The sequence below is a fragment of the Euprymna scolopes genome, chromosome 6 (genome assembly GCF_053919585.1).
Source record: "Euprymna scolopes isolate OS-2025 chromosome 6, ASM5391958v1, whole genome shotgun sequence".
NCBI lineage: Eukaryota > Metazoa > Mollusca > Cephalopoda > Sepiida > Sepiolidae > Euprymna > Euprymna scolopes.
In genome coordinates this window covers 157,672,070-157,695,189 of record NC_136487.1, presented here as the reverse complement: position 1 = coordinate 157,695,189, position 23,120 = coordinate 157,672,070, and the positions used below count along the sequence as shown (strand labels likewise).

At 29.4% G+C, this 23,120-nt stretch overlaps 1 protein-coding gene across 8 annotated transcripts in view; it reads left to right on the top strand.

Moving 5' to 3' along the window:
- LOC145278079 (uncharacterized) overlaps window positions 1-23,120 on the top strand; it is a 220,741-nt gene that overhangs the window by 130,010 nt on the left and 67,611 nt on the right. For all 8 annotated transcript variants that reach the window (XM_080130342.1, XM_080130343.1, XM_080130341.1 and 5 more), the window contains 4 exons: window positions 262-359; window positions 3,295-3,412; window positions 5,731-5,907; window positions 19,825-19,944. In XM_080130342.1, the coding sequence (XP_079986468.1) occupies window positions 262-359; window positions 3,295-3,412; window positions 5,731-5,907; window positions 19,825-19,944 (513 nt within the window). The remainder of the gene's footprint in view (window positions 1-261; window positions 360-3,294; window positions 3,413-5,730; window positions 5,908-19,824; window positions 19,945-23,120) is intronic.

Genomic DNA, 23,120 nt, shown 5'->3' with positions numbered 1-23,120 from the left:
TGAAATCCTATAAGATATCTTTATATATTAGATTAATATAATGCCAATAACATGATACAACAATAACAAATGAAAATTGGCTAGTTCGAATCAAAGTTTGATTTGTCAGTTTAAATGTCATTTGGGTCTGATCTAACTGGACAACTTTATATGTTAGATATTAAAGATATTAATCCCTAATTTAGCACAAAGTAATAGCTGTTATTTAATCATATTTTAGAAGAAAATCTTTTGAGGATTTCTTCCTTTCTATTATTGCAGGAAAAGGAAACTAAATTAGCAAAGTTGAAAAAAGAAATTGAGGAAGAAGAGGAGGCAGAAATTGACGAATTAAAAAAGGAAAAAGAACAACATATAAAGTAAGTTTTCATGTTTTTGCATGTGTCTATCTTTACATTTAATGCGTGCTGTTAATTCAGGCTGTCTGAAGATACTGGCTTTCTTTTCTAAAATGTGCAAAACATTGACACTCATTTTTTTCCTTTTATCGTTGAAAAACTCAATCCTGTTCTGTAAAGTCAAAAACTAAAGCAACAATTTACCTGTATTATTTGGATTAATGAAAATAATACAGATAAATTGTTGCTTTGGTTTTTGTCTCTACCAAACTGCTCTGTCAATTTTTGGTCTGCAGGCTCGAAACTTGATATATAGGGTATTTGGACCTGTGGAACAAATTCTATTTGGTGTTTAGTCAATTTAGTCAATAAAAATAGCTACTAAGGGGAGGGGGGTAAAATTGAAGAAAATTGAAACTTAGCAAGCGTAAGTTGACTTAAAGTGCTCTTCTACGCATGCGCAGATATACATTTATATGTTGTTGTCTGATATCAATCTGTTAGCTCAGACGGTTACAAATAAAGCTGGAACACTAAATGTTTTGGTTTTGATTCTAACAGATGCCACCCAAGTTAAACATTTTTTTTTTTACTTTTGAAATCACTACTATCTATTGTTTTTTCTTCTAATGAGTTAAGGGCAAAATAGATTCATCGATTGATATAATAATTAAGCGAATGATTTTGTGCTACAGAGCAGATGCTTTCAAGAACTGTGCATGTTAACGTACTTAAAAGAATAAATTGTAAGATGGTCAGCATCTTGAAATGTGGAATATAGACTTCTGTCATTTATTTGTTATATGCTCTGTCATTACATTGAGCTTCATTAAAGGATTGGTATAAATAAAAGGTGAAATATAATTGAAAAAACATTTTCAGATATATATATATATATATATATATATATATATATATATATATATAGATGTTTTTTAACATGTTTTATTAATCATTTGTTCATATATATATATATATATATATATATATATATATATAAATATAAAAAGTGACCTTGTCAGTGTTTGTACGAAAAGTTTCTACCAAACTCCTCTCTGAATATTTGATCTACAAAGTTGAAATTTGATATATAGGGTATTTGGAGCTGTAGCATATATCCAATTTGGCTTTTAACCAGCAGAAATTGCTGGTAAGAAGTAAAAATTGAAAACAAAATCATCTGTTGCCAAGGTCACTGGAAAGATGGTGGTATCCTTCTACCGCTCCAGAAGATATCTCACTACTGATGCAATTCTCTATCTATATAAAAGCCAAGTACGTCCAAGGATGGAATACTGCTGCCATATCTGGGCAGGAGCTGCTAAAAACAGCCTATCCTGCCTTGACAGAGTACAAAATAGACTTCGTGGCTTAATGGGGGATGCCCTTTTCTCTACCCTGCAACCTCTCTCCCACATAAGAGACGTTGCGAGCCTATCCTTGTTTTATCGTTATTTCCATGACAGGTGCTCGTCTGAACTCTGATCTCTCGTCCCCCCTCGCCAATCTTTCACGAAAAACACCCGTCTAGCCGAATCCACTGTGAAAAATTTCACCCACTCTTTATCTGTGCCTAAATCAAAATGTGGATTTCATGAACAAAGCTTTTTTCTTAGAACTGTACGCCTGTAGAACTCTGTTCCGTCAGCCTGCTTCCCACCTGACTACAACTTGGATGTCTTCAAGTCCAACGTTAACAAATTCCTAATGAACCGCCCCTTTAAGTAAACATTTCATTAAATCTCCACACTAACGTAATGTACTTGCAATAACCCTTATCCCTGAGTAGCTTCCGGGCCTTGATAAGTGGTGACCACTGTGTAAAAAAAAAAAAAAGTTGACCATGGCAGTATAAGTCGAATAAAATGTTACTTTTACTGTTATTTTTGTGCTTATCCAAAATTCATAGCTACAAAACCGTTTAATTTTTAGCCTTTTGTATCCATCTGTTAATAGCTCAGATGGTAACGACACTGGCAAAATAAGTAACAACTAAGGCTGGAGTGCTAAACGTTCTGGTTTCGATTCTTGCAGATAGTACCCAAGTCATATTTTTTTTATAACTTTTGAAATCATTATTATGTATTGGATAATAATTAATAGAGAATTGGCTCTATAATAATAAGAAATCTGCATAAATGAAAATATAATATTTATGCGTATTTTACGACTGGACAACGCCGGCCATCCTAATATATATATAATAATTAAACTTGCATGTACATTTAAGGCTTCTTCATTCAGCTATATATATAGAGAGAGAATGTGTGTGTGTGTGTCACCAAAAAGAAAGTCCGCACTTGTAATTTTTTCAAAAACCACAAATTTAAGCTAAATTGATTGTAACTGTTTAAACAACCTATACTTCATTTGATTTGCCTTTTATTCCTTTATAATTTTACCTGTTTATATTTGAATTTTAATTGAAGTATCCTCGTGTTCACATTAATTTGAAAAATTAACTTCAAATCGAGAAGGAAAAAAAAAATCTGCACAACGGAAAATTGTTATTTAAATTTAACTTTAGGACATTAATGCAACACAAATACAACAGGAACACAATGAACTAGTTAATATTTAGTAGCATAGCCCTTCTGTAATTTGACGGCCTTCAAATTTTGGGGCATTCTCTTGAATTAGTCTGTAGCAATACTCCGGTGAAAGGGCATCTTACTTCTCTTTTAATTTTTGTCCAATGTTCTTCCAGATTTGAAATTTTATTATTGTGTAGCTGTTGTTTGATGTAATGTCATACGTTTTGGATAGGATTGAGTCTGGAGATTCCGCAAACCAATCCAAACATGGAATATCATGCTCTTCAAGGAATCTCTTGACATTGCCAGCTGTGGGAATGGGAGCTTTATCCTGCATGAAGATGGGATTATCATCCAAATTCCGACCAAAGTAGGGTAGAAAATGCTCAGTCAACATATTAATGTACTTGGTTTATTTTCAGAGAAGAACTTGATTCAAAGTTGGACAAAATGCGTGAGGAAATTTCAAGGCTTCATGAAAATGACCAGAGCAGTTTGGAAAAAGAAAAGGAAATTTTAATGGAAGATTTGCAAAATAAAGTAAGAATTTTATTCGCTATTAGCTGTCCCTACCTGGTGTTGTCCAGTAGTTAATTTACTTGCTATTAGTTTAGCTTTTCTTTTTTAAAATTAAGCTATTTTCTCGTTTTTTATTTTTGTAAATATTATTTATTTGTTACAAAGGGAAATAATTCTGTGTGGATGAATACAGAGTTATTAATCTTTTTAAAAGTAACAGCTGAACTCACAAAACATCTGACTGATTGTAATTAACAATTTTTCAAAACATGACAACACCAACTTTGAAAAGTCTGAATCTTGCTGAACACTCGATGTCATAGCAATTAGTTGCATCAACCTTACTCTCTCGCCAGGAGGAAAGTTTCTCTTTTTATTTCAACAAGTTTTGCCCATGCAAAACAAAACTCATTTGCATCGCTCAAAAAATTATAAAATTTTATCTTGTAAGCAAAACGCTCTGTGTTCAATTCCTGATGGATGACACATGCAATAATAATATTATGTAATCTGTAGAAAGAAAGAGTGCGGGTTATAGATTTTCGCTGATTCTTTAATTTCACTTTAACTTTAAAGACTGTTTATAAAAAGAAAATAAATAAAATGGTACAAAAAGTTTACAAGATAGTACACCAAAAATGATGCAAATTTATAAAAATTTTTGTTCTCAAAAATCAGATTTTATCAGTTAACTCTCAGCAGCTATTTTCGGCTTTTATTAAGGTCAGTGGTTAAGGGACATAAAAAAACATTTAAATCTCATTTCCATAAAAAATGAAAATAAACAAAATGGCATCAAAAGTTTATTATGTACTTACGAGAGAGATTGAAAAAAAAACATAATACACCAAAAATTATGCAAGTTCATCCAGCATTTTTTGTTTAAAAAAAATAAAAAAAAATCAAATTTTATCACTGAAATCTTTTGTTGGCAATTTGCAACCTTATTTTGTCAAGGGACATAACTCAAAGTTTAATTCAAGCAAGAAAAGTTTACAACGCTCCCTCCACCCCATGTTGTTATGGAACAGCCGCCTGTTCTTGTGAGTAAATATGAGATAGGATAGCCGAGGATTCAGACTTGCGAAGCTAGATTTGGAATTAAGAATTCCGATCATAAGTTAAAATAAATACAGAATACATAATGTTATTGAAATACAGAACGTTATTGAAAATGGAATGTAGAATTAGCATTGTTTAGTTCACATAAAATAGTTAGATATCTGTTTATTGAAAAAGGAATGTAATGATGTAATTTTGTTTCTGTTAAAGAAATGAAATTAAAATAAGGAATCTAGATCAGAACAATAGAAAATATTAAATATATTTGTAAAGTAGGTTAGAGAAATCGGGTTGAAACATGTGAGTAACAATGCATGCTTAAACACGGAGGCATGTCAGGCCATGAGTTTGTTATGCACGTGTTGGTCATGCAATGACGTCAATCAAGAGTTTTGAATTTAGTTAGATAAGTCAGTCAGCAGGCAGTCGGGCAGTCAGTCAGTGAGGAGACAAGTGAGAAGAGTGAGTCAGAGACAGAGCTGACATCGAACCTTGGAAGCGAAGGTTAGAAGGAGAAAGAATCATGTAAAGACTTGAATTCCTTGATGTAAAGGCATTGACCGGTCGAAATGGAATAAATAAACAACTTCATCTTTTGTATCTGCGTCTTTGTGTTATGTTATTCAACAGAAAAGGTATTGTCAATTTATATTATAAGAACTTTGTGAAAATCATCATCTCTAAAATAGGTTATGTGTCAATGTTATAGAAACACTCCCATTCACAGAACTGTCAAAAGTATAAATTTCAAACAAACTATATCTCGATCTATCTATCAATATATCAAATATCCTCTTATTGTGTATTACATGTCGTCGGCTCTCCTGTGTTAACATGTACCCAGTATCTTTATATATAAGACCTGACTCTATCTCATAATATGTCTCTATCCCCACAATATGAACACTCTAATACGAACATAATAATGAATATAACATACGTCATCGCTTCTTCTTTTAATATGACCGCTATGCAACAATGTTAAGAATGGCTTCACAAATTTGTACAAGCATGATTTACTTTGATTTTTTTTTTAAACCCAAATGCTGGATTTTTGTACCCTAACAGGTAAGCACAAAATAAAGGTGTGTGTAATTATGATTTTTTAATATTGAGGTGAAACTGGAAAAACACCAGATTTTTTTTTTTATATATTAAATTGGTTTCGAAAACTCACTTTTTTTGATTCAAGCAATCTGACTGAGTAATTCAACATATCACATTTTTTCTAGTAACCTTTGAATTGCAATATGATATGATTGTATGTGTAATTTTAGGTGAAAAAGTCGATTGAAGAGGAAGAAGAAAGATTGGCCAATGAGAAACAGATGCAACTAGAAAAGATTTCTGCGGATTATTATAGTGAATTGGAAGAACTGAAAATGGAATTGCATGAAGAACACGAAGAGAAAATGGAAATGCTGAGAAATGAACTCATGGAAAAACATGAAAAGGTATTTAAAAAACTCATATGGTTTGCATGAAACAGAAAGACATAACCATATATATATATATATATATATATATATATATATATATATATAAAATAAAATAAAAATTACAATTAAATTTACCAAAATGATCCAAGATGGTAAAACTAAAGTATATTATAAATATTAAAGAATTAATATTTATAAAATAATCTCAACCAGATGTAAAAGCTCGATAAAACCAAATAGAAGATAGAGCTTATAATAGGAGCAAACAGTTAATAAAACATGTTAAAAAACACTTTGAAAAAGAGTTAAAAACATATTTAATCTGAAAAGGAAACACTTGATAAGTGGATAGTCCTTAATCCGCAGAGTTTCAAAGAAATACTTTCCTTCTCATCAGAGGGTAGGAATTAGCAAAATGCGGGATCGGATTTTGCATATAAAAGTATTTGATGAAACAACAAGTAAGTCAAAGATCTTACTTGATTACAAAAAGTGAAGCAGAGGGTATATGGTGAAGAAAAAGGTGATTACATGTGAATGGATAGTCTGGTGAAAGGTAAATAATCCAATGACAGTATAATCCAAAAATATAACTCCAAGAAAGTATTTCTTTGAAACTCTGCAGTGTTGGGATGATTAAGTGGAATCAGGAATCAGAAAAATTGGAACATTTGAGGGTATCGGAATCAGAAAAATTGGTGCCTATTTTCTGATGCCAAAACGATTCTTTTAATTGTCTATTTTCATTTGATTTTGTTTAAAGTAAAATCTTCCATTGCTGGTAATAATGATAGAATAATAAATATTTATTGATTTTAAAATACCAGCTAAAATAAAATAAAGCTAAAATCGATAGATCCTCCTCCATAAGTGCATTTTGATACTTAGGAAAAATGTCTGCATATTTAACCTGTTTTTACAAGAACCAGGGGAAATAACAATCTTATAGTTAAATAATTAGAGATTTATAAGGAATCAGTAATTGTATCAGAATCAGGAAAAATATTGGAATCGTCTCATCACTAAAGTAAGTTTCTTAATAGTTAAGCATGGTCTGTGAAATAAAAGTCAATCAGTTGGCCTATTGTGTGAGATAACAACTTCCTGTTTGTTTTATCACTGTAGGTTAGTCTTAATAACGTTTTTTGTCTGTATTTGTCTTTATAAATGTTAAATCTCAATTTATTCTCAATTTGGTTGATGGTGACTCTGGGGTTATGTTCCTTGCTAATGGAGTCAGAGATGGTTTTGTAGCTGGATTCAAATCCCACAAACAGTTGTAATTGTAACTTACTCCACTGATAATTCTGAAAGGATGAAACACTATTGTCTGTATGTATAGATAAAAATTATTTATATAAACACGAGCATTGTCGGTCATAAAATATGCTTAAATATGAGATTTTGTAATTCTGCAGATTTCGTATATAGTATTATAGATCCAATTCTCTATCGATTATTTTATTGTATCGTAGTGATTTCAGAAGTTTTTTAAAATATATAACTAAGGTGCCATCAGCTAGAATTGAAACTAAAGCATTTAGTTCGCCAGCAGAATTCACTATAATGATCTTAGGAGAGATGAAAATCAAAGCTTTAAAAATTAACGTAGTTTAACATATACATGTTATTTGTGCATGCATAGAGGAGCACTTTAAGTCGACTTATGCCTGCCAAGTTCCAATTTTTAAATTTTGACTCTTTAACAACTACTTTTATTGACTAAAAACCAAAGAGAATTTGTTCCACAGGAATTCCCTATATATCAAGTGTCAAATTTGTAGACTAAAATTGACAAAATAATTTGATAAAGACGGTTCCATACACACAGACAAGGCCACTTATATCTTGAGTTGTAAGTCATGTTTAGTTTCAGAGAAGTTTCCGATCGTTAGTTATTCAATACAAGTCCCGAAGATGACAAATTCTCAGTGGACAGCTGTTCTGTACAGGTTCCAGACGTTATAATTTTGTAGCCAAAGAGCAAAAGATACTGAATGTGAATTAATTTGATTCGTCAGTTCCTAGCAGCATCATCTATTGATTGAGATTGTCAGACTGACTTCCTCATTTTGGTCAAATAGAATAGCTTCCAATATAGACCAATGTAATTGAAGAATAATATTCACAAATGTTCAAATTGTTCAGTTGATGAGTTAAAGTATGAGTACATTTTTTGAGACATCCTGTATATTTTAGTAATAGTAAATAAGTAGTGATTTTTTTTTTTTTTTAATTCTATTTTCACCCCAAACTAGGCACAAAGCCACTTTTATGTAGGGGGCTACTGTTAGGGATATAAGTTGCAGAGATACTATGTAGGGAGTTGAGCAACAAGATGTCTGTTCACATTACACTTGAACTTCTGCATGTCAGTATAGTTGGGGAAACAGGAATCTGGAAGAGAATTCCAGACTCTAGCAGTTCTGAGGAAGAAATTAAAATAGAAGGCTTTCTTACATCTAGGGATCTCTACTGTGAAGAGGTGGGACTTTGCTGCTTGTCATTTGACAGGGATATTTACGTCAAGAGAGTACAAGGGCTTGTAGTTTGTCAGAGTATCCACCATTAAAATACTTGTCAAACAGGCAGAGGGATGCAATATTTTGCTGGTGAGACAGACATTAAAACAGTTCAAGACCTATCAGGTTGGCAACTCTCTTTTGAACCCTGTCTAGGAGTAAGAGACCAGTAACAGATGCACCAGACCAAACGTGACAACAGTACTCCATACATGGGCAAATGGTAGCCTTACAGAGGTACAGGATACTTTCAGACATAAGTAACTTTCTAGCACGTTAGAGAGAGCCCACCTTCCTCGTAGCAGCCTGGCAATGCTTTCAATGTATCTTTTCCTACTCATGTTCCCTGTGAACGCTAGGCCGAGGAGTTTGAAAGAAGTACTTTCAGGTAATGTATCTTTAGCCATAGCTGTTACTGTTTGAGAAGGTTTTTTGTATTATTGAAGGAAATAAGCTTAGTCTTGGCAGTATTGAATGTAACCATCCATTTATGTCCCCATTCCACTACAGATTGGAGGTCTTCCTCTAGTGTTTCTGCCATTTCTTTAGATATGTGTTCATTCATTCTCCCCTTGTGTCTGTTATAGAGCGTGGTGTCATCAGCAAATATACCCATCTCAGAGACAATTTTATCAGGGAGGTAATTTATGAATATTAGAAATAATTAAGGTACAAGGATCAACTCCTGAGGTACACCCGTATTTATATCATATTGTTTAGATGTACGATCGTCAACGACAACCTGGGTTCTTCTCTTATTTAAGAAGGATTTTCATGCCATACCCTGTCAAAAGCCTTAGATATATCTAGGGCTACTGCCCTCCCCTCCCCTACTTTGCCCAGTGTATGGTATATATGTTCGGAGATTACAGTTAGGATATTTGCTGTAGAACAGGCTTGCCTAAATCCATTTTGTTAGTCAGTCAGAAGTTTAGCAACTGTAAGGTGATGGACTAGAGCTTGATTAATTTTGGACTCAAATATTTTGGTGAAAAGAGGGAGGAGACTAATGGGGTGATAATTTAATGGATCAATTCTTGCGCCAGAATTCTTGTAAACTGGTACCACAGAAGCAGTTTTCCAGTAGTCAGAAAAGCAAGATTCTTTAAGGCATTTGTTGTAAAGTTTGGAGAGGACTGGAGCAACTTCAGCAGAGCATTTTTTTATTAGTACAGCTGGGATAAGATCGGGTCCACAAGTTTTTAAGGTGTCTAGGATTTTTATGATATGGTTTTTTATATCATGATTTGGAGGTTGAAAGTTCAATTTACAGTGAAGGTGATATTAAGAATACAATTGTGACTTCTATTTTCTTCATGGCTGATAGATTGGTTGGTTGGTTGGTTGGTTGCTTTTGTTTTACGGCATATCAACCCTTTCCAGGTTATTTAATGCTGAATCCAAAGATTTTGAAGAAAAATTTTTAAATACAATATATTTGTTGTTTTCAAGTCGGTTTCTATTTAACCCATAGTTGGGACCCTAACAGGTACTACCACTCCGGGTCAGAGTGGATCTGGGAGCAATGGCAATTAAAGGGTGGTTCCACACTTCCTAAAGCCCGCAAGCTGGGGCCTCACCACTGGATATAGTTTAAGGTCATATCCGGGACCTTCATGGCTGATTGAATGAGAGCATGCTACCCACTTGGATTAAATAAAGATTCCCGTTCAATATTTTGTGATGATTCTTAAATTCCACAAGATACACCTGAAGAAGGTCGGAGGTTACATCGACAGAAACATGAGAAAAACACTCAAGATAAGAACAGTAGTTTGAAAAATCCCACCCTTTCACAGTAGAGATCCCTAGATGTAAGAGAGCCTTCTACACCAGTATTTTCTTCCCCAGAGCTGCTAGACTTTGGAATTCCCTTCCGGGTTCCTGTTTCCCCAACTATACTGGCATGCAGAAGTTCAAGTGTAGCTTGAACCGACATCTTGCTGCCCAACTTCCCACATAATACCCCTGTAGCTTATGTCCCTGATAGTAGCCCCTACATCAAAGTGGCAATGTGCCTTGTTTGAGGTGAAAATGTAATTAAAAAAAAAGAAAGGGTCAGAGGTTACATTGACAAAAACGTTGTGAAAATAACACTCAAGATAAGAACGTTTGAATAATACAAATTTGTTGAAGTTTTTCTTTTATGTTTTCCATCGCTGTTGCTCTGAGGTGAGAGTAGAAGATGCAAATCTTCTGCTACCACATCACCTGCGATTTTTGAATGTTAATGAAGTGGATTTTAAACAAACTGCATAGATAAAAGAACACCTTACATTATATTAATTTATTTCTATTTTGGACTATTATTCTCATCTTTATTAGTCGTTGTTTTTTTATTCTCATTTTTATTAGTTGTTGTTTTATTATTCTCATCTTTATTAGTTGTTGTTTTATTATTCTCATTTTTATTAGTTGTTGTTTTTTATTCTCATCTTTATTAGTTGTTGTTTTATTATTCTCATCTTTATTAGTTGTTGTTTTTTTATTCTCATCTTTATTAGTTGTTGTTTTTTTATTCTCATCTTTATTAGTTGTTGTTTTTTTATTCTCATCTTTATTAGTCGTTGTTTTTTTATTCTCATCTTTATTAGTCGTTGTTTTTTTATTCTCATTTTTATTAGTTGTTGTTTTTTTATTCTCATTTTTATTAGTTGTTGTTTTTTTATTCTCATTTTTATTAGTCGTTTTTTTATTCTCATTTTTATTAGTTGTTGTTTTTTATTCTCATTTTTATTAGTCGTTGTTTTTTTATTCTCATTTTTATTAGTCGTTGTTTTTTTATTCTCATTTTTATTAGTTGTTGTTTTTTTATTCTCATCTTTATTAGTCGTTGTTTTTTTATTCTCATCTTTATTAGTCGTTGTTTTTTTATTCTCATCTTTATTAGTTGTTGTTTTTTTATTCTCATCTTTATTAGTTGTTGTTTTTTTATTCTCATTTTTATTAGTCGTTTTTTTTTTATTCTCATTTATATTAGTCGTTTTTTTTTTTATTCTCATCTTTATTAGTTGTTGTTTTTTTATTCTCATCTTTATTAGTTGTTGTTTTTTTATTCTCATTTTTATTAGTCGTTTTTTTTTTTATTCTCATTTTTATTAGTCGTTTTTTTTTTTATTCTCATCTTTATTAGTTGTTGTTTTTTTATTCTCATCTTTATTAGTTGTTGTTTTTTTATTCTCATCTTTATTAGTTGTTGTTTTATTATTCTCATTTTTATTAGTTGTTGTTTTTTTATTCTCATTTTTATTAGTCGTTTTTTTTTTATTCTCATCTTTATTAGTTGTTGTTTTTTTATTCTCATCTTTATTAGTTGTTGTTTTATTATTCTCATTTTTATTAGTTGTTGTTTTTTTATTCTCATCTTTATTAGTCGTTGTTTTTTTATTCTCATTTTTATTAGTCGTTGTTTTTTTATTCTCATCTTTATTAGTCGTTGTTTTATTATTCTCATCTTTATTAGTTGTTGTTTTTTATTCTCATTTTTATTAGTTTTTGTTTTTTTATTCTCATTTTTATTAGTTGTTGTTTTTTTATTCTCATCTTTATTAGTTGTTGTTTTATTATACTCATCTTTATTAGTTGTTGTTTTATTATTCTCATTTTTATTAGTTGTTGTTTTTTTATTCTCATTTTTATTAGTTGTTGTTTTTTTATTCTCATCTTTATTAGTTGTTGTTTTTTATTCTCATCTTTATTAGTTGTTGTTTTTTTATTCTCATCTTTATTAGTTGTTTTTTTATTCTCATCTTTATTAGTTGTTGTTTTTTTATTCTCATCTTTATTAGTCGTTTTTTTTTATTCTCATCTTTATTAGTTGTTGTTTTATTATTCTCATCCTTATTAGTTGTTGTTTTTTTATTCTCATTTTTATTAGTTGTTGTTTTTTTATTCTCATTTTTATTAGTTGTTGTTTTATTATTCTCATCTTTATTAGTTGTTGTTTTATTATTCTCATTTTTATTAGTTGTTGTTTTTTATTCTCATCTTTATTAGTTGTTGTTTTATTATTCTCATCTTTATTAGTCATTGTTTTTTTATTCTCATCTTTATTAGTTGTTGTTTTTTTATTCTCATCTTTATTAGTTGTTGTTTTTTTATTCTCATTTTTATTAGTTGTTGTTTTTTTATTCTCATCTTTATTAGTTGTTGTTTTTTTATTCTCATTTTTATTAGTTGTTGTTTTTTTATTCTCATTTTTATTAGTTGTTGTTTTTTTATTCTCATCTTTATTAGTTGTTGTTTTTTTATTCTCATTTTTATTAGTTGTTGTTTTTTTATTCTCATTTTTATTAGTTGTTGTTTTTTTATTCTCATTTTTATTAGTTGTTGTTTTTTTATTCTCATCTTTATTAGTCGTTGTTTTTTTATTCTCATCTTTATTAGTCGTTGTTTTTTTATTCTCATCTTTATTAGTTGTTGTTTTTTTATTCTCATCTTTATTAGTTGTTGTTTTTTTATTCTCATTTTTATTAGTCGTTTTTTTTTTATTCTCATTTTTATTAGTCGTTTTTTTTTTTATTCTCATCTTTATTAGTTGTTTTTTTTTATTCTCATCTTTATTAGTTGTTGTTTTTTTATTCTCATCTTTATTAGTTGTTGTTTTATTATTCTCATTTTTATTAGTTGTTGTTTTTTTATTCTCATTTTTATTAGTCGTTTTTTTTTTATTCTCATCTTTATTAGTTGTTGTTTTTTTATTCTCATCTTTATTAGTTGTTGTTTTATTATTCTCATTTTTATTAGTTGTTGTTTTTTTATTCTCATCTTTATTAGTCGTTGTTTTTTTATTCTCATTTTTATTAGTCGTTGTTTTTTTATTCTCATCTTTATTAGTCGTTGTTTTATTATTCTCATCTTTATTAGTTGTTGTTTTTTATTCTCATTTTTATTAGTTTTTGTTTTTTTATTCTCATTTTTATTAGTTGTTGTTTTTTTATTCTCATCTTTATTAGTTGTTGTTTTATTATACTCATCTTTATTAGTTGTTGTTTTATTATTCTCATTTTTATTAGTTGTTGTTTTTTTATTCTCATTTTTATTAGTTGTTGTTTTTTTATTCTCATCTTTATTAGTTGTTGTTTTTTTATTCTCATCTTTATTAGTTGTTGTTTTTTTATTCTCATCTTTATTTGTTGTTTTTTTATTCTCATCTTTATTAGTTGTTGTTTTTTTATTCTCATCTTTATTAGTCGTTGTTTTTTTATTCTCATCTTTATTAGTTGTTGTTTTATTATTCTCATCTTTATTAGTTGTTGTTTTTTTATTCTCATTTTTATTAGTTGTTGTTTTTTTATTCTCATTTTTATTAGTTGTTGTTTTATTATTCTCATCTTTATTAGTTGTTGTTTTATTATTCTCATTTTTATTAGTTGTTGTTTTTTATTCTCATCTTTATTAGTTGTTGTTTTATTATTCTCATCTTTATTAGTTGTTGTTTTTTTATTCTCATCTTTATTAGTTGTTGTTTTTTTATTCTCATCTTTATTAGTCGTTGTTTTTTTATTCTCATCTTTATTAGTCGTTGTTTTATTATTCTCATCTTTATTAGTCGTTGTTTTTTATTCTCATCTTTATTAGTTGTTGTTTTATTATTCTCATCTTTATTAGTTGTTGTTTTTTTATTCTCATCTTTATTAGTTGTTGTTTTTTTATTCTCATCTTTATTAGTTGTTGTTTTATTATTCTCATTTTTATTAGTTGTTGTTTTTTATTCTCATCTTTATTAGTTGTTGTTTTTTTATTCTCATTTTTATTAGTTGTTGTTTTTTTATTCTCATCTTTATTAGTTGTTGTTTTTTTATTCTCATCTTTATTAGTTGTTGTTTTTTTATTCTCATTTTTATTAGTTGTTGTTTTTTTATTCTCATCTTTATTAGTTGTTGTTTTTTATTCTCATTTTTATTAGTCGTTGTTTTTTTATTCTCATCTTTATTAGTTATTGTTTTCATCTTTATTGGTTGTTGTTTTTTTATTCTCATTTTTATTAGTTGTTGTTTTTTTATTCTCATTTTTATTAGTCGTTTTTTTTTTATTCTCATCTTTATTAGTTGTTGTTTTTTTATTCTCATCTTTATTAGTTGTTGTTTTTTTATTCTCATCTTTATTAGTTGTTGTTTTATTATTCTCATTTTTATTAGTTGTTGTTTTTTTATTCTCATTTTTATTAGTTGTTGTTTTTTTATTCTCATCTTTATTTGTTGTTGTTTTATTATACTCATCTTTATTAGTTGTTGTTTTATTATTCTCATTTTTATTAGTTGTTGTTTTTTTATTCTCATTTTTATTAGTTGTTGTTTTTTTATTCTCATTTTTATTAGTCGTTTTTTTTTATTCTCATCTTTATTAGTTGTTGTTTTATTATTCTCATTTTTATTAGTTGTTGTTTTTTTATTCTCATCTTTATTAGTTGTTGTTTTTTTATTCTCATTTTTATTAGTTGTTGTTTTTTTATTCTCATCTTTATTAGTTGTTTTTTTTTTATTCTCATCTTTATTAGTTGTTGTTTTTTTATTCTCATCTTTATTAGTTGTTGTTTTTTATTCTCATCTTTATTAGTTGTTGTTTTTTTTTCTCATCTTTATTAGTTGTTGTTTTTTTATTCTCATTTTTATTAGTTGTTGTTTTTTATTCTCATCTTTATTAGTCATTGTTTTTTTATTCTCATCTTTATTAGTTGTTGTTTTTTTATTCTCATCTTTATTAGTTGTTGTTTTATTATTCTCATCTTTATTAGTTGTTGTTTTTTTATTCTCATCTTTATTAGTTGTTGTTTTTTATTCTCATCTTTATTAGTTGTTGTTTTTTTATTCTCATCTTTATTAGTTGTTTTTTTATTCTCATCTTTATTAGTTGTTGTTTTATTATTCTCATCTTTATTAGTTGTTGTTTTTTTATTCTCATCTTTATTAGTTGTTGTTTTTTTTTCTCATCTTTATTAGTTGTTGTTTTTTTATTCTCATTTTTATTAGTTGTTGTTTTTTATTCTCATCTTTATTAGTCATTGTTTTTTTATTCTCATCTTTATTAGTTGTTGTTTTTTTATTCTCATCTTTATTAGTCATTGTTTTTTTATTCTCATCTTTATTAGTTGTTGTTTTTTATTCTCATTTTTATTAGTCATTGTTTTATTATTCTCATCTTTATTAGTTGTTGTTTTTTTATTCTCATCTTTATTAGTCGTTGTTTTTTTATTCTCATCTTTATTAGTTGTTGTTTTATTCTCATTTTTATTAGTCCTTGTTTTATTATTCTCATCTTTATTAGTTGTTGTTTTTTTATTCTCATCTTTATTAGTCGTTGTTTTATTATTCTCATCTTTATTAGTCGTTGTTTTATTCTCATTTTTATTAGTCATTGTTTTATTATTCTCATCTTTATTAGTTGTTGTTTTTTTATTCTCATTTTTATTAGTTGTTGTTTTTTTATTCTCATCTTTATTAGTTGTTGTTTTTTTATTCTCATCTTTATTAGTTGTTGTTTTTTTATTCTCATCTTTATTAGTCGTTGTTTTTTTATTCTCATCTTTATTAGTTGTTGTTTTATTATTCTCATCTTTATTAGTCGTTGTTTTTTTATTCTCATCTTTATTAGTTGTTGTTTTTTTATTCTCATCTTTATTAGTTGTTGTTTTTTTATTCTCATCTTTATTAGTCGTTGTTTTTTTATTCTCATCTTTATTAGTCGTTGTTTTATTATTCTCATCTTTATTAGTTGTTGTTTTTTTATTCTCATCTTTATTAGTTGTTGTTTTTTTATTCTCATCTTTATTAGTTGTTGTTTTTTTATTCTCATCTTTATTAGTTGTTGTTTTTTTATTCTCATCTTTATTAGTCGTTGTTTTTTTATTCTCATCTTTATTAGTCGTTGTTTTATTCTCATTTTTATTAGTCATTGTTTTATTATTCTCATCTTTATTAGTTGTTGTTTTTTTATTCTCATCTTTATTAGTTGTTGTTTTTTTATTCTCATCTTTATTAGTTGTTGTTTTTTTATTCTCATCTTTATTAGTTGTTGTTTTTTTATTCTCATCTTTATTAGTCGTTGTTTTTTTATTCTCATCTTTATTAGTTGTTGTTTTTTTATTCTCATCTTTATTAGTTGTTGTTTTTTTATTCTCATCTTTATTAGTTGTTGTTTTTTTATTCTCATCTTTATTAGTTGTTGTTTTTTTATTCTCATCTTTATTAGTTGTTGTTTTTTTATTCTCATCTTTATTAGTCGTTGTTTTTTTATTCTCATCTTTATTAGTTGTTGTTTTTTTATTCTCATCTTTATTAGTTGTTGTTTTTTTATTCTCATCTTTATTAGTCGTTGTTTTATTCTCATTTTTATTAGTTGTTGTTTTTTTATTCTCATCTTTATTAGTTGTTGTTTTTTTATTCTCATTTTTATTAGTTGTTGTTTTTTTATTCTCATTTTTATTAGTTGTTGTTTTATTATTCTCATCTTTATTACTTGTTGTTTTATTATTCTCATCTTTATTAGTCGTTGTTTTATTATTCTCATTTTTATTAGTCGTTGTTTTATTCTCATTTTTATTAGTCGTTGTTTTTTTATTCTCATTTTTATTAGTTGTTGTTTTTTTATTCTCATTTTTATTAGTTGTTGTTTTATTATTCTCATCTTTATTAGTTGTTGTTTTATTATTCTCATCTTTATTAGTCGTTGTTTTTTATTCTCATCTTTATTAGTCGTTGTTTTATTCTCATCTTTATTAGTCGTTGTTTTTTTATTCTCATTTTTATTAGTCGTTGTTTTATTATTCTCATCTTTATTAGTCGTTGTTTTTTATTCTCATCTTTATTAGTTGTTGTTTTTTATTCTCATTTTTATTAGTTGTTGTTTTTTTATTCTCATTTTTATTAGTCGTTGTTTTTTATTCTCATCTTTATTAGTTGTTGTTTTTTATTCTCATTTTTATTAGTTGTTGTCTTTTATTCTCATTTTTATTAGTTGTTGTTTTTTATTCTCATTTTTATTAGTCGTTGTTTTTTATTCTCATTTTTATTAGTTGTTGTTTTTTATTCTCATTTTTATTAGTTGTTGTTTTTTATTCTCATCTTTATTAGTTGTTGTTTTTTTATTCTCATCTTTATTAGTCGTTGTTTTTTATTCTCATCTTTATTAGTTGTTGTTTTTTATTCTCATTTTTATTAGTCGTTGTTTTTTATTCTCATCTTTATTAGTTGTTGTTTTTTATTCTCATTTTTATTAGTTGTTGTCTTTTATTCTCATTTTTATTAGTTGTTGTTTTTTATTCTCATTTTTATTAGTCGTTGTTTTTTATTCTCATTTTTATTAGTCGTTGTTTTATATTCTCATTTTTATTAGTTGTTGTTTTTTTATTCTCATTTTTATTAGTCGTTGTTTTTTATTCTCATCTTTATTAGTTGTTGTTTTATATTCTCATTTTTATTAGTTGTTGTCTTTTATTCTCATTTTTATTAGTTGTTGTTTTTTATTCTCATTTTTATTAGTTGTTGTTTTTTATTCTCATCTTTATTAGTTGTTGTTTTTTTATTCTCATCTTTATTAGTTGTTGTTTTTTATTCTCATCTTTATTAGTTGTTGTTTTTTATTCTCATTTTTATTAGTCGTTGTTTTTTATTCTCATCTTTATTAGTTGTTGTTTTTTTATTCTCATCTTTATTAGTCGTTGTTTTTTATTCTCATCTTTATTAGTTGTTGTCTTTTATTCTCATTTTTATTAGTTGTTTTTTATTCTCATTTTTATTAGTCGTTGTTTTTTTTATTCTCATTTTTATTAGTTGTTGTTTTTTTATTCTCATTTTTATTAGTTGTTGTTTTTTTATTCTCATTTTTATTAGTTGTTGTTTTCATCTTTATTGATTGTTGTTTTTCACGACATTTCGGCCAACTATTTCTCTGGCTTTCATCAGGTGGTAACCACGACGGATAGGAACTTCGAATCTTCTAACTGCATTCTCAGCAATCACTGCCATCTGTAGTTGTTATCGTCTTACCACGTTTTTGGCCAAGATAATAAATAAACACTAGACTACCCGTGACCCGTTGGGTCAGTATGTTATATTAGCTATGGAATTCATGTATGAGCGTGACACTTGTGATGTAAAGAAAATAGTTTTATTTTTTGACATAACAGAAACATTTCTATGAAAGTATATTAAAATGAAAAATCAGACAGATCACTCAAACAAAAAAAAAAATCCTCCTTATTCGTGTAAAGTTACCTATTTTCTATTTACATTGTAAAATAGTAGATTTATTTGTAAGAAAATTGCGTTAAAATAACTTAAATGTAATACGGAAATGAACGATGTAAAAAAAAAAATGCAGAAAGTATTAACAATTGTTTATTTGGATAATTTAAAACACAAAAAAAAAAATTAGGCTGCTGAAAACGTACACAGTAAAAAAAAATTAAAAAATATGTTGTCAACAGGTCAAAGTTGATTTATTTGTGAGAAAATTGCAACAGTATAGTTGTAATACAGAATAGTTGCAAAACATCCCCTAAGGGGTCAGTATGTTATATTAGCTATGGAATTAATGTATGAGCATGACACTTGTGACGTAAAGAAAATAGTTTTTTTGTGACATAACAGAAACATTTCTATGAAAGTATATTAAAATGAAAAAAAGAATATAGATAGATTTCCATGAGTCATTCTGTTTATAATTGTTTATTTTTGAAAAAAAAAAAAAAGCAAACTTACAGCCATTGAATTATAACCAGTAGTAGTAATAGTAGGTTAAGGAAGAGGAGGCGTAGTAGTAGTAGTAGTAAGAGGAGGAAAAGGAGGCGTAGTAGTAGTTGTAAAGAGAAGTAATAGTAGTAGCAAGAAGAGGAGGCACAGTAGTAGGAGGAGGAGGATAGTGTGCAAGCAAACAAGCAAACAACCAAGAACGACAGAGTTTTAGTATTATATAGATGGATTTATAAGATCAAAAGAATCCAACCTTGATCGCCCTTCTCGAGGCCCGCCCTATCACTGCAGTGTTACATCTCTGTGTTTGTTTTGCAAGTATTTTTGCTTGTTTTGCAAGTATTTTAATAAAATGTGCTCCAATGAATTTGATGCCCCTTGACATAAATATCCCTGAATAATGTGACAAGCAGCAAAATCCCACCCCATTCAGTGTAGCAGTCTCCTAATGACAGAGAGCCTTCTACTCTGAAAATTTCTTTCCTCGTATTGCTAGACTTGGGAATTCCTTCCCTGTATCCTACTGTATTAACATACAGAAATTTAAATGTAAAGTAAGCAAACATTTTGTTTTTTAACTCCCTACTTAGTGTTCCTAATTCACAGTAGCCCATTATGTCTTGTTTTGGGTGAGTACAAGATAAATAAAAAAAGTGTCCTACGTTTGCCAATCATGACATTACAACTTATACATATGCATTTCTCATTATCTTTCTTAGGAGTTAAATGAGCTGAAAAAAACTCAAGACAAATTGCATGAAGAGAATATGAAAGTTCAACAACAAGAAATGGAGTCAACAAATCAGGGACGAAGAGCTATTGAAGAACTCGAGAAAGGAGTGAGTGCTTTTCTCTTTTTTTTTTTTTCTCTAAACGCTATTTCTCATAATATTAAATGAAAAAAAAACTGTCGACTCCCTTAGAAGGATTATAGGTTCATTATCAGAAATAGATTACCAAAAGTTCTTGCCAGAAAAGTATAAGTCCTAGTTATACCGTAGATCTGCATTTCTCAAGTGATGAGATAATAAGATGAGCAGAAATTAAAATTTAATATAAACAAACATCTCTTTGACCATTTTTCCAGTCAGGTTGCCCCTCTATAAATCTGCCCCTTATCACAGTAGTTGTATACACTTCAGTGAAACTATATCTTGTTTTTGGTGAACAAATTTTTTTTATATTTTATTTATTTTTTTATTTTATAAAAAACAGCTAATATCAATTTTACTTTAAATTTCATATGCATAATAATATGAAACACACACAATATATTCTTGTAATTGAAAGTAGACTTAAAGAATAACTTGGTGTTTCCGTTGTGGAGTGACGAGAAGGTTGGAATTATGTTGGAGCTGACTGTATCCTGGGAGGGTAATGAAATGTTGAATACTATCATTTGGCTGTGGGTGCTCGAGGATATGTTGAGCAAAATCTAATCAACATATGACATCGTTTTCGTTGTACAAACACAGAAAAACAAAAAAAATAAAAAAATGCCCCCATCATATGACCTTGTAAAATGCTGGCATCGTGAATTCAAACATGGCCGGAAGTCTGTAGAAACAGCTCCCAGACCTGGTCGCCCCCTTCTGCCATTGATGAGGCATCTGTCCGTCAAGTTGAGGCTACAATATTGGAAGATCGGCGCAATACTATTCGCCAAATCGCTCAAGATATCAAGATTAGTACAGGGTCTGTGGAAACTATCATTCATGACCATTTGCATATGCATAAGGTGTCTGCCAGATGGATTCCCAGGTTGCTCACACTATCTCAGAAGTGAGAACGCATCGAGTGCTCGAGGATGAATTTGGAGATGTGCCAAGAAGATGAGTCAAAGTTTTTCGAAAGACTGATTAAACAGGATGAAACCTGGGTCCATCACTATGATCCAGAGACCAAAGCCCAGTCAATGCAGTGGAAGCACTTGGACTCACCACCTCCAAAGAAGGCAAGGGTGCAGCCCTCTGCTGGCAAGGTCATGCTCACAGTCTTCTGGGACCAGGACGGAGTAGTGATGACAGATTTCCTGGCAAAGGGTACCACAATTACAGGAGCCTATTATGCTTCACTTTTGAGGAAATTAAGGGAAGCTATCAAAATCAAGAGGCGGGGCAAGATCAACAAAGGTACCCTCCTCCTGCAGGACAACACTCCGGTCCACAACTCGCATGTCGCCAGATCAGAAGTTCGGGCGTGTGGTTATGAAATCCTCCCCCATCCTCCCTACTCTCCTGACCTTGCACCCTCTGACTTTCACCTCTTCCCAGCCATGAAGTTGTTTTTGAAAGGAAAGCGTTTCCCAGATGATGGAGCATTAATTTCTGAAGTCACGTTGTGGTTGGAGGACCAACCTGGGGTGTTCTACAAAAGCGGTCTCCAGAGCTGCATCAAACGATGGGAGAAATGCATAACTCTGGGTGGTTCCTATGTAGAGAAAGACTAATAACTGTGCCAAGTTTCATTGCTCTACTTCTATGGGAAGTGGGTCAGGGGCATTACTTATTGCACGCCCCTTGTACATCATACAGACTTTTCTGTATTTTTTTTACTTTTAATTGCCGCCATAAGTAGCAATCTGAATAAGCACCAAAAATTCTGATGGTAAATGAACCGTATGAATTTTGGTGTTTATAGGGTATTAGTCACAGAAATTAGAAATTTATATATTGTACTAGCAGGGAGACCTGACGTTGTTTGGGATTAAATGAGGGTCAACAAAAATCCCACACTGCCAATACTTTTATTGTCATCGAAATCAATGAAATCGCCCATTTTTCAATCAAATCAATTGATTGCTTGCTCTAGTCGTGGACCCACCACAGTGCACCAGGAAGAATCTTCACCGTGCTGTAGTCAAAATTTCACTGTAGAGAACCTATGGTTGATTTTACAAAATTATTTTTATATAACAGCTTGAATTAAAGTTTAAAATGCAAAAGTTAAGTATCATGGTTCAATTGTGCTCTGAACATTCATTTCAAACATGCTCCCTGTCTTCTCAAAGAACCTACTGTTGATTTTATATGCTGGGCCCTCCTGCTTTTGTGGTGATAAAACTTTTAAAATGCACTTGTAATGTTAGGTTCTGTAAGGGGTTTTAACTTTAGTCAAATTCGGACTGTTCCTTTTTTAATTGGATTTTATTGATTTTCGATACTTATTTGATGTAATCTGATAGAAAACCTACCTAAGAACATGTCCAGACACATAAAGTACATTTGTATGAAATCTCCAGCCATTTTGGAGTCCATACGGAATGAACTAGTTGTCATTAAATTGTTAAAACTTGTTGAACTTAGGAGAGAACAACATATCGTAAACACTACATTTCTCAATCTATTAACATACGCACACACAGACAAAGTACCTTCTATAATATAAATCTCACCTGTCTGTTTAAATGTATGTATGTATGTATGTATGTACGTTTGTATGTCTGCCTAAAACGTTCAACAGAGGTGACGGATTTCACAAGATCGGTATCGTTTTGAAGCTTGACCTTTCGGATGACAAATATCAAAAAATTGGCTAAAAACATTAATACCTTCACCCTCAACTGGGCACTTTTCTACAGGGAAGGGTCACTTTTTTTTTTGCCGATTAGTTCAAAAGTCATTCCCTCTTTTTGATTGACTAGCTTTGAGTTTAATTTAAACATTTGTCACTTCAAGTTTGGCAATGGGCACAACAGCAAAGACGTCACATTTTTTTTTTTTTTACACATCCTTTTCCTCCTTCGCAGTACATGTTCGAGCCTGCCTGCCTACTACCATTTTTATTTTTGCTCAACACACACCTCCAAACACCTAGGCAACACCGAGCACTCATGCTAGTTTCTATATACAATGAAAACTCATATCATATAATTTTATCATAAATTGCATAGATTGATGATTATTCTAAAGACAAATCAAATATGATTATGATGATCATCATTCAATTGATAATAAGGTACTCATGCAGAGAATGATCCAGACATAACTCAGTGCCCGCCCGGCTTTTTCCGGAA